Here is a 13,230-nt window from a genome sequence, read left to right as displayed (position 1 = left end):
GGCAAAATATATAGTGAAGATAGGCGATTACAGTGCCCATCTGATTGGCTGTGAATCCTGTCACTCACTGAGAAACAGAGCAATCAGATGTATGGAATCACCAGAAGTGACATCAGATTGGAGTTTTCGATGTATTTAAGTTCTCAATAGAACACCTGCACACATTTGTCTTTTGTGATTGGCTAACTTGATGTATTCAGCTAGCTGCCAGTGTTTCTTCAGCAGAGGATAAGAAGAGAATAAAGCAATTTTGATTATATAAGTACATTGGAAAAAGTTAATTAAAATTGTATGTTCTATACGAATCACAAAATAAAATGTTGGGGTTTCCTGTCCCTTTCAAAGGAGTACTGAGTATAATATCTATAATTTTATAAACTGTAATTTGGCAGGAGTTGAATTTTTACTTCGCTGCTCCTTCCCAAATTTCTATGTCGGTAAAATCAAACGTCTATTGAAAGACAGAATTCAGGAACATTGTGATAATACTATAAAGAATTGGGACACGCGTGTAGCCAGACATTTTGCAGCATGTCAATAACAATATTGCCTCTTTGATATTCATTGGGATATATGTTGTTATCTCAAATCTTATTTACATTTCAAAAGAGAATCTATTTCTATTTGGAGATATTTATTCTTTCTTGATATTTTGGTTAAATATTTAAGTAAAGGGTCAGCGCCTGTAAATAATTATTTGAGTTTGTTTTTATTGAACACATTAAATGATATAGAACTTTAGTACTCTCTCCTAAGTTTATTAAATGGACACTTAAAGGGACACTAAACCCCATTTTTTCCTTTCATGATTCAGATAGAGAAGCAATTTTAAGCAACTTTCTAATTTACTCCTATTATCAATTTTTCTTTGTTCTCTTGCTTTCTTTATTTGAAAAGCAGGAATATGATGCATAGGAGCTGGCCCATTTTTGGTTGAGAACCTGGGTTATGCTTTCTTATTGGTGGGTAAATGTAAGCCTCCAATAAGCAAGCGCTGTCCATGGTGCTGAATCTAAAATGGGCTGGCTGCTAAGATTTACATTCCTGCTTTTAAAATAAAGATAGCAAGAGAACAAAGAAAAATTGTTAATATGAGTAAACTAGAAAGTTGCTTAACATGTCATGCTCTATCTGAATCATGAAAAAAAAAAATTTGGGTTCAGTGTCCCTTTAAGTCAAAATAAACTTTTATGACTCAGAAAGAGCAGCAATTGTAAGACATTTTCCAATTTACTTACATTATCAAATTTTGCACAGTATTTTTATATTAACACTTTCTGGGGAACAAGATCCTACTGAGCATGTGCAGAAGCTCACAGGGTATACTATACTAGTCTGTGATTGGCTGATGTTTGCCACATGATATAGGGGGCCGAAAAATAAGAGAAACAATTCATTTGTCTGAAAAAAATCTACTGCTTATTTGAAATTCAGAGTAGGTGCTATTGCATTGTCTTTTTATTATGTGCTTGTTAATTATGTAATTCTACTGCATTGAGTGGCCCTTTAATATAACCTACCTGTGACTTTGATGTTGAAGTTGATTTTCTCTCCAGCTACCTCACAGCTGTACTCGCCGGCATCTTTCTTCTCCACCTGATCTACAATCAGCTTCCTGGATTTGCCGTCAGACTCCACCCTTAGCTTCTTGCTGGCGGTGATCTGTTTCTTATCCTTGTACCATTTCACCTCAGTCTTAGCCTCAGACACCTCACAACTCAGGGTGGCGCTCTCTGATAGGACGACCAGCACCTCCTTCTGCACCTTGTCCAAGTTGGTAAATGCAGGTTCCCGTTCTAAACATTTTTTTATAATAATTATGAATACAACAGAAAAGATAAAAATGAGGAGTGCAGTGAAATATACTAATTTATTCTGAATTTTATTTTTCTCAAGGTCAGCAGATACTTTTCAGCAGAATTTTATAAAGCACTAGTTAGAGCGGCAAAGAGAATGACTGGGGGGGGCGGAGCCTAAGGGGAGCTATATGGACAGCTCTGCTGTGTGTTCTCTTTGCCACTTCCTGTAGGGGATGAGAATATCCCACAAGTAAGGATGAAGCCGTGGACCGGATACACCAATGTAGGAGAAATACTAATTTATTCTCAATTTTATTTTTCTCAAGGTCAGCAGATACTTTTCAGCAGAATTTTATAAAGCATCAGATACTGGACCCTCTGTACTTCCGTTTATGCTACAAATATAAGTATTGGTAAAAAAAAAACAATACTCTATTTACCAAGCTCTAATACTTAACATTTCAAATGTAAAGAGGAAAAAATAGCACTTTATTTATTAAAGGTGTAAATCAGTCTAACAATTACAGTGAATATTAAAGCTACCTGTGACTTTGATCTTGAAGTTGATCTTCTGCCCGGCTGCCTCACAGCTGTATTCTCCAGCATCTTTCATCTCCACCTGGTCCACAATCAGCCGACGGGATTTGCCCTCAGACTCCACCCTAAACTTCTTGCTGGCGGTGATCAGCTTCCCGTCCTTGAACCATTTCACCTCTGTTTTTGCCTGGGACACCTCACAGCTCAGGGTGGCGCTCTCTGAAATGACGACCTGCACCTCCTTCTGCACCTTGTCCAGGTTAGTAAATGAAGGTTCAGGTTCTGAAAGAGAGTAAATAAATGTAATTAATTTAAATTCTAAAGCAGTTTTTATTTAATGGATTACATTTTCTCTTTCATGATTCAGATAGAGAATGTCATTTTAAGCAACTTTCTAAGTTACTCCTATTATCAATTTTTCTTCATTTTCTTGGAATGTAAGCTTAGGAGCCAGCTCGTATTTAGTTAGATACCAAGAGAACTAAGAAAAATTAATAATAGGAGTAAATTAGAAAATTGCTTAAAACTGCATGCTCTATCTGAATCATGAAAGAAAAAAAAATGGGTTTCATATCCCTTTAACTCATACTTAAATATTACTGATTGTCTACCACAAAATGTATCTAAAAACAATTTGAAGGTCCTAAATAGTTAATGATATTCTTTTTCCATAGAATTATCCATTAAAGTACAATAGGCCACAATTCTATAAGTACACAAATATTATTTGTAATATTTTAAACATATATATAATCAAAAGAACAAGTTTGTAATTGAACACATATTGTTTTTTTTTTATTAAATTGAATGTTGAAACTGTAGTCAAATTTTAAGTTGAGGGTGTCAATATTAAATATTTTGCATGAGATATTTTTGTAACCACTCCATGCTAATCTCATCAGACAGCAAGCACAGGCTGAAAGTAGACATCCTTTATTCAATGTATTGCACTCCGAAATGCGTTAGCCTAGTTCTTCAATCTGTGCAGGCTTAATTGTTCCCTCTCTATTTTTTAAGACAATGGACTAGATTACGAGTAGTGCACATATGACAAGTTAAAAGTAAACGTTTTCGCTCAAGCACAATTTAATTTAACACACGTCAGGATAGCGCAACTTCTTAACTGTTACACTTGACTAAAAAATTGCACAAAACACATCAAAAATACATTTAAAAGTACAGTTACAATCGTAATAACACTATCTAATAAAAAATATTTTTTAAAAATTGCTATTAAAAGTATAAGAGCTTAAATATATGAAGTCTCAGGTGTTAGAAAAAAAAGAAGGCATGCAAAGGGCTTTAAGATAGAGATACCTACATATACATGTCTAAATATGTATATGTATATATGTGTGTACATATGTATTTATGTATTTATATGTTTATATATGTATTTACAGACATATACACACATATAAACAAATAAATACATATGTATTCATATATAGTCATATACAATAGTATGCAAAAGTTTAGGCACTCCTTACAATTTCCATGATTTTCATTTATAAATAATTGGGTGTTTGGATCAGCAATTTCATTTTGATCTATCAAATAACTCAAGGACACAGTAATATTTTAGTAGTGAAATGAGGTTTATTGGATTAACAGAAAATGTGCAATACGCATCAAAACGAAATTAGACAGGTGCATAAATTTGGGCACCCCAACATAAATATTGCATCAATATTTAATAGATCCTCCTTTAGCAGATATAACAGCCTCTAGACGCTTCCTATAGCCTGTAATGACTGTCTGGATTCTGGATGAAGGTATTTTGGACCATTCCTCCTTGCAAAACATCTCCAGTTCAGTTAGGTTTAATGGTTGCCGAGCATGGACAGCCCACTTCAAATCACCCCACAGATGTTCAATGATATTCAGGTCTGGGAACTGGGATGGCCATTCCAGAACTTTGTACTTGTTCCCCTGCATAAATGCCAGAGTAGATTTTGAGCAGTGTTTTGGGTCGTTGTCTTGTTGAAATATCAAGGCCCGGCGTAACTTCAACTTTGTGACTGATTCCTCAAAATTATTCTCAAGTATCTGCTGATATTAAGTGGAATCCATGCGATCCTCAACTTTAACAAGTTTCCCAGTACCGACACTGGCCACACAGCTCCCCAGCATGATGGAACATCCACTACATTTTACTGTGGGTAGCAAGTGTTTGTCTTGGAATGCTGTGTTCTTTTGCTGCCATGCATAACACCCCTTGTTATGACCAAATAACTCAATCTTTTTTTCATCAGTCCACAGCACCTTCTTTCAAAATGAAGCTGGCTTGTCCAAATATGCATTTGCATACCTCAAGCGACTCTGTTTGTGGCATGTGTGCAGCAAAGGCTTCTTCCGCGTCACTCTCCCATACAGCTTCTCCTTGTGCAAAGTGCTCTGAATTGTTAAACGATGCACAGTAACACCATCTGCAGCAAGATGATGTTGTAGGTCTTTGGAGGTGGTCTGTGGGCTGTTTTTGACCATTCTCACCACCCTTTGCCTTTGCCTCTCCAATATTTTACTTGGCCTGCCACTTCTGGCCTTAACAAGAACTATGCCTGCGGTCTTCCATTTCCTCACTATGTTCCTCACAGTGGACACTGACAGCTTAAATCTCTGCGATAGCTTTTTGTAGCCTTCCACTAAACCATAATGTTGAACAATCTTTGTTTTCATGTAATTTGAGTGTTGTTTTGAGGCCCCCATGTTGCCACTCTTCAGAGGAGAGTCAAAGTGAACAACAACTTGCAATTGGCCACCTTAAATAGCTTTTCTCATAATTGGATGCACCTGCCTATGAAGTTCAAGGCTTAACCAATTGTGTTTTCCAATTAATCCGTGCTAGGTAGTTACAGGTATTCAAATCAACAAAATGACAAGGGTGTCCAAATGTATGCACCTGTCTAATTTCGTTGTAATGCATATTGCACATTTTCTGTTAATCCAATAAACCTATTGTCCTGTGTCCTTCAGTTATTTGATAGATCAAAATGAAATTGCTGATCCAAACACCCAATTATTTATAAATGAAAATCATGGAAATTGTCAGGGGTGCCTAAACTTTGCATACAGCTGTATATAAGTGCATTGGAGCCCTTTGCAGTCAAGTAGCTGAAAATATGTAAAATAATATTTATGCAATATTCATATTTGATAAAGGTTTTGCTATGCATTTATATATAGATATTCCTATATATGTATATATCTAAATTCGTATACTAACACACATATATATATATAAATATATATATATATATATATATATATATATATATATATAGGTATAGTACGTGAAGAGCACGCTTCTGTGAAGTTGGAGGCGTGGGACGCTAACTTCGGATGATTCTGGCCTGTGTCTGTCGGGGCACAAGTTTGGAGCGGACCGCATAGCTGCAATATCAGGAGACAGAGGGGCAGCTCTGACCGTATACTCTGGAGAGGATCACTTATACTGCGGTGTGGTGAGCTGTAGGCTGTTCAGCCTTGAATAACCCGGTCTCCTTTGCTTTGCTCTGTTCTTACAAGAGACGCTGTGCTGAATTTCTCTGCTAAAATTACTGGCTTGTATATGCATAACTAACACGCAGTGCTTTTACACCTGCTACCTCGACAAACGGACTACCCTACATAAGCTTCTGTTTCATATCTTTCACAATTGACTGTGTTTACTTATGCTTCTGGTTGGTTTTGCTTTGGATCATATTATTCACAACCTGCTTGACAACCGCAAATAATTTTGCTATGTTTCTCTAACAAGAGACTTGGAGCAAACACATGTCATTGCTTTGCTATTTAAGCTGGACTTTTGCCTAAGCTTTATTAGATCTGTTTATTTGTGATCACAGTGCGCAAGTATTCTGTGCTTATATTTTCCTGCTTAGATACCTGGTGCAGAGCTTATGTTATATAGTCTATATATACCGGTATATTATATATGGCCATTATCTGCTCAGTTTTTTAGGATTACTCATTATTGTTGGTGATTTAACCTATATATGTTTGATTTCCTGATTGTTTATTTTTTAATAAATTGTGTTTCTTTGATTCAGATCCGGTGGCTCCTTGTGGCTTTTTTACACAGCTTTTCAATTATTTACTAGAGGTGTATTAATAGTTGGTGCTGGATTAACGCACCTTTATATTTTCTTACTTATACAATATATAGGTATAGATATACATTTTACAAAAAAGTCATTTATAAATATATATATATATATATTTATGAATAAATAAAACATATTATTCTATGTGAAGAACATTGGAATGTGAAATACTCCTATTTCATGTTAGGTTACACTAGAAAAAATGTGATCGGGTTTACACGCAAGTAAGGGTGTTAATTTTTTCCCCACTTTTCTCGCTCCATTGTCTATGGGGGAATAAGTTAACGTGGTTGTGATATTCGAAGTTCAGCTTTTTGAGCATGTTGGGTTATCACGCGAGCGAATACCGTTTACTTTCAACTTGTAAGATGAGCGCTACCCAACGCACGCAAAAAGCTTATTTGTGGCAGAGTTTACACACGAGCGGGAGCTATAAATAGCACTCCGCTCACAACAATTTTCTGGGAGTTTTAATAACATTTTGGAGCCCAGTCTAGAGGCTCCTGGAGGAGGTGCAAAGCTAGCCGGAGGGAGCTTTGACCGCAGAGGAAGTAGGCATATATTTTGGATAGGAGGAGTAAGGGGCGGAGCAGGGTAGGAGCTCTAATACTTAACATTTCAAATGTAAAGAGGAAAAAATAGCACTTTATTTATTAAAGGTGTAAATCAGTCTAACAATTACAGTGAATATTTAAGCTACCTGTGACTTTGATCTTGAAGTTGATCTTCTGCCCGGCTGCGTCACAACTGTACTCTCCAGCATCTTTCTTCTCCACCTGGTCCACAATCAGCCGACGGGATTTGCCCTCAGACTCCACCCTAAACTTCTTGCTGGCGGTGATCTGTTTCCCGTCCTTGTACCATTTCACCTCTGTTTTTGCCTGGGACACCTCACAGCTCAGGGTGGTGCTTTCTGATAGGACGACCTGCACCTCCTTCTGCACCTTGTCCAGGTTAGTAAATGAAGGTTCAGGTTCTGAAAGAGAGTAAATAAATGTAATTAAAATTCTAAAGCAGTTTTTATTTAATGGATTACATTTTCTCTTTCTTGATTCAGATAGAGAATGTCATTTTAAGCAACTTTCTAAGTTACTCCTATTATCAATTTTTCTTCATTTTCTTGGAGTGTAAGCTTAGGAGCCAGCTTGTATTTGGTTAGATACTAAGAGAACTAAGAAAAATTAATAATAGGAGTAACTTAGAAAGTTGCTTAAAACTGCATGCTCTATCTGAATCATGAAAGAAAAAAAAAATGGGTTTCATATCCCTTTAACTCATACTTAAATATTACTGATTGACTACCACAAAATGTATCTAAAAACAATTTGAAGGTCCTAAATAGTTAATGATATTCTTTTTCCATAGAATTATCCATTAAAGTACAATAGGCCACAATTCTATAAATACACAAATATTATTTGTAATATTTTAAACATATATATATAATCAAAAGAACAAGTTATTTCAAGTTTGTAATTGAACACATATTGTTTTTTTTTTATTAAATTGAATGTTGAAACTGTAGCCAAATTTTAAGTTGAGGGTGTCAATATCAAATATCTTGCATGAGACATTTTTGTAACAAACACTCCATGCTAAGCTCATCAGACAGCAAGCACAGGCTGAAAGTAGACATCCTTTATTCAATGTATTGCGCTCCGAAATGCGTTAGCCTAGTTCTTCAATCTGTGCAGGCTTAATTGATCCCTCTCTATTTTTTAAGACAATTGACTAGATTACGAGTAGTGCGCATATTACAAGTTAAAAGTAAACGTTTTCGCTCAAGCACAATTTAATTTAACACACGTCAGGATAGCGCAACTTCAGAGCTCTGGTTATCTGTTACACTTGACTAAAAAATTGCACAAAACACATCAAAAAAACATTTTAAAGTACAGTTACAATCGTAATAACACTATCTAATAAAAAATTTTTTTATATTGCTATTAAAAGTATAAGAGCTTAAATATATGAAGTCTCAGGTGTTAGAAAAAAAAGAAGGCATGTACATATGTATTTATGTATTTATATGTTTATATATGTATTTACAGACATATATACACACATAAACAAATAAATACATATGTATACAAATATAGTCATATACAATTGTATGCAAAAGTTTAGACACCCCTAACAATTTCCATGATTTTCATTTATAAATAATTGGGTGTTTGGATCAGCAATTTCATTTTTATCTATCAAATTACTCAAGGACACAGTAATATTTCAGTAGTGAAATAAGGTTTATTGGATTAACAGAAAATGTGCAATATGCATCAAAACGAAATTAGACAGGTGCATAAATTTGGGCACCCCAACATAAATATTGCATCAATATTTAATAGATCCTCCTTTAGCAGAAATAACAGCCTCTAGATGCTTCCTATAGCCTGTAATGACCGTCTGGATTCTGGATGAAGATATTTTGGACCATTCCTCCTTGCAAAACATCTCCAGTTCAGTTAGGTTTGATGGTTGCCGAGCATGCACAGCCCACTTCAAATCACCCCACAGATTTTCAATGATATTCAGGTCTGGGAACTGAGATGGCCATTCCAGAACATTGTACTTGTTTCTCTGCATAAATGCCAGAATAGATTTTGAGCAGTGTTTTAGGTCGTCTTGTTGAAATATCCAGGCCCGGCGTAACTTCAACTTTGTGACTGATTCCTCAACATATTCTCAAGCATATGCTGACATTGAGTGAAATCCATGCGATCCTCAACTTTAACAAGTTTCCCAGTACCGACACTGGGCACACAGCCCCACAGCATGATGGAACATCCACTAAATTTTACTGTGGGTAGCAAGTGTTTGTCTTGGAACGCTGTGTTCTTTTGCCGCCATGCATAACGCCCCTTGTTATAACCAAATAACTCAATCTTTATTTCATCAGTCAACAGCACCTTCTTTCAAAATGAAGCTGGCTTGTCCAAATATGCATTTGCATACCTCAAGCGACTCTGTTTGTGGCATGTGTGCAGCAAAGGCTTCTTCCGCGTCACTCTCCCATACAGCTTCTCCTTGTGCAAAGTGCTCTGATTTGTTAAACGATGCACAGTAACACCATCTGCAGCAAGATGATGTTGTAGGTCTTTGGAGGTGGTCTGTGGGCTGTTTTTGACCGTTCTCACCATCTTTTGCCTTTGCCTCTCTGATATTTTACTTGTCTCTGTGATAGCTTTTTGTAGCCTTCCACTAAACCATAATGCTGAACAATCTTTGTTTTCATGTCATTTGAGTGTTGTTTTGAGGCCCCCATTTTGCCACTCTTCAGAGGAGAGTCAAAGTGAACAACAACTTGCAATTGGCCACCTTAAATAGCTTTTCTCATGATTGGATGCACCTGCCTATGAAGTTCAAGGCTTAACCAACTGTGTGTTCCAATTAATCCGTGCTAGGTAGTTACAGGTATTCAAATCAACAAAATGACAAGGGTGTCCAAATTTATGCACCTGTCTAATTTCGTTTTGATACATATTGCACATTTTCTGTTAATCCAATAAACCTATTGTCCTGTGTCCTTCAGTTATTTGATAGATCAAAATGAAATTACTGATCCAAACACCCAATTATTTATAAAAGAAAATCATGGAAATTGTCAGGGGTGCCTAAACTTTTGCATACAGCTGTATATAAGTGCATTGGAGCCCTTTGCAGTCAAGTAGCTGAAAATATGTAAAATAATATTTATGCAATATTCATATTTGATAAAGGTTTTGCTATGTATTTATATATAGATATTCCTATATATGTATACATCTAAATTCGTATACTATCACACATATATATATATATATATATATAGGTATAGATATATATTTTACAAAAAAGTCATATATATATATATATATATATATATATATATATATATATATATATATATATATATATAAAAAAATAAAACATATTATTCTATGTGAAGATCATTGGAATGTGAAATACTCCTATTTCATGTTAGGTTACACTCAAAAAAATGCGATCGGGTTTACGCGCAGGTAAGGGTGTTAATTTTTCCCCAACTTTTCGCGCTCCATTGTCTACGGGGGAATACGTTAACGTGGTTGTGATATTCGAAGTTCAGCTTTTTGAGCATGTTGGGTTATCATGCAAGCGAATACTTTTTATTTTCAACTTGTAAAATGAGTGCTACCCAACGCACGCAAAAAGCTTATTTGTAGCAGAGTTAACACACGAGCGGGAGCTATAAATAGCACTCCGCTCACAACAATTTTCTGGGAGTCTTAATAACATTTTGGAGCCCAGTCTTGTTTTTCTGTTTTTGGAAAAAAAAATGTAAATGAATTGGATACATTTTCCAAAAATAGAAAACTAATTTTTATAATGCTAAAAGTGTTTAATGATCTGCTCATATTATTATTATTTTCATATAGCTGTAACAGCTTCTGGTAAAAAAATGATTTGTACTATTATTACTAGGACTGTTAGCTGCAGATAAAAAAAGGAAGCAACTTTTTTAATAAATCAAAACACATTTGTAAAGTGTTTACTTTATTAAAACAGTACACGATTCCAATATTACAAGCAGGACACCTATAGCGCTAGTCCAACCCTAGTCAGCATTACTGAAGGAACTAAAAATGACTGGTAATCTCTACTGACGCTTAAAATACTATCAAGTTTCAAACAGAGCATTGATTCTGAATGTCACATCATTATAGCTGCACATATGTGAAATGTGACATTGCTGAGGCAAGACCCACAGTTTCCAGTTACAGATAAAGAAGGTCATAGGCAACTCCCTATTGCCCTATAGGCAGTCTAAATAATTTGTCTTTTAATTTTATAAGAAGGGTGTTAACAAAAAAGCTTGTAAAAGCATGGCAGCCTACAATTTCCTTTTCCATTAAAGGGATATGAAACCCAAAATGTTTATTTTATGGTTCAGATAGAGCATGCTGTTTTAAACAACTTTCTAAATAGCTTCTATTATCTCATTTTCTTTGTTCTTTTGCTAGTTTTTGTTGAAAAGCAGGGATGGAAGCTCAAGAGTGTGCACGTGTCTGGAACAGTATATGACAGCAGCTTTGCAAAAATGTTATTCATTTGCAAAACCACTAGATGGAAGCACTATTCCCTGCCATACAGTGCTACAGACATCTACTTAGTTATCTCTTCAACAAAGAATACCATGGGAACAAAGAAAATTGAATACGTTTAGAAGAGTAACTTCTTATTCTACAGTGGATTGTGTATCATCAGCACTATACAAAATGGAGAATTAAAGGACCAGTCAACACAGTAGATTTGCATAATCAACAAATACAAGATAACAAGACAATGCAATAGCACTTAGTCTGAACTTCAAATGAGTAGTAGATTTTTATTCTGACAATTTTGTTATGTCTTTTTCCACTCCCCTGTACCATGTGACAGCCATCAGCCAATCACAAATGCATATACACTTATTCTTGCACATGCTCAGTAGGAGCTGGTGACTCAAAAAGTTTAACTATAAAAAGAATGTGCGCATTTAGTTAATGGAAGTAAATTGGAAAGTTGTTTAAAATGGCATGCTCTATCTGAATAATGAAAGTTTAATTTTGATTGAGTGTCCCTTTAAAGTATGGAAAACACTGCCATCTACTGTTAAAAGTCCAATACACATTCCACAAAATATCTACAACTATAAGGAACTATAAGGTTTTAACTTTTAAATTTAATTTGAGCAAGGATTTACACTCCAGAAATGTTTTTTTTTTGTTTGTTTTGTTTGTAAATATAATTTATGTTTACAAAAAAATATTGCCATTGAATTTAAAGAAAAGTCATAAATACTATATATAATAAATGACAAAAAAGATTATCACACAAGTTGAAAAAACAAGACACCCTGACAAAAACCAGTAAATGTATAACTTATGCTTTGTTCATGAGTGAAGATGTGCTCGACAATTATTAAAAAAATATATACAGAAATCTAAACAATTTGTTTTGTGTGTGTTAAAAATTGATGGAGCCTTTAAAAGTGATTTTTTTTTTTAATCTGCTAAAAATCATTATCAAATTAGCAGCATCTAAATTATTAAATTATCTTGCCTGGAAATTTAAAGGGACATTCTAGTTAAAACAGATCAGGCTGTCAATAGCTAAGCAATTTAGCAATTTACGTTGCATTAAAGAAAGGCTGATTAACCTGTGTTGTGTTTCTCATGGACAAAAGCAGCCTCTGATTGGTACAAATATTCTGGCCTAGATTACTAGTGGAGCACAAAATTGCGCTTTCACAAGTACATGTGTTTAGCCCATTTGGTGGTGCAGGGTCGCTAGTATTAAATTTCCATGGTCTAATAAATTAGAGCCTCTCATTTTCTATTATAAAGGCTCTTTCAAGTATATGTGTACAAAGAAAATATTACAGGCAGTCCCTTTAAAAAATATATATTGTTATGTATGTATTTATTATTATAAATTATTTATTAATTTAGGGTTCAATAGAATAGGAATTCTAACTCTGATCTTAACTAAACAAATTCTCTAGGTTTCACAATATCCATTACACAAGCTCACTATTCATGATTACTGATGGACACACTTTCTCTATGTCAAATGTACTGGAAATTTCTTTTCTTTTCTTTTTTTTTTTCTCATGTATGGTTTAATAATTGTATCACCATTTAAAAATGCAAAAACTCCAGAGTATTTCAGAAACATGTATCTTTATATACTATAAGTGTGTAAACTATGTACAAAATACTGACCCATTCCATAATTTGTAACTGCAGGATTTGTACAAAGGAAAATTCTCATAGGCCATATATAAA

The 13,230-nt window shown here is 34.8% G+C and overlaps 1 protein-coding gene across 1 annotated transcript in view; it reads right to left on the bottom strand.

The window, feature by feature from the left end:
- The window catches only part of OBSCN (obscurin, cytoskeletal calmodulin and titin-interacting RhoGEF), a 937,038-nt gene that overhangs the window by 811,851 nt on the left and 111,957 nt on the right, over nucleotides 1-13,230 (bottom strand). The window contains 3 exon segments of the mRNA XM_053713767.1: nucleotides 1,521-1,796; nucleotides 2,343-2,618; nucleotides 7,143-7,418. Of these exon segments, the coding sequence (XP_053569742.1) occupies nucleotides 1,521-1,796; nucleotides 2,343-2,618; nucleotides 7,143-7,418 (828 nt within the window).

The sequence above is a fragment of the Bombina bombina genome, chromosome 5, assembly GCF_027579735.1.
Source record: "Bombina bombina isolate aBomBom1 chromosome 5, aBomBom1.pri, whole genome shotgun sequence".
In the NCBI taxonomy this organism is placed as follows: domain Eukaryota; kingdom Metazoa; phylum Chordata; class Amphibia; order Anura; family Bombinatoridae; genus Bombina; species Bombina bombina.
This window is presented reverse-complemented; position numbering and strand designations above follow the sequence as displayed.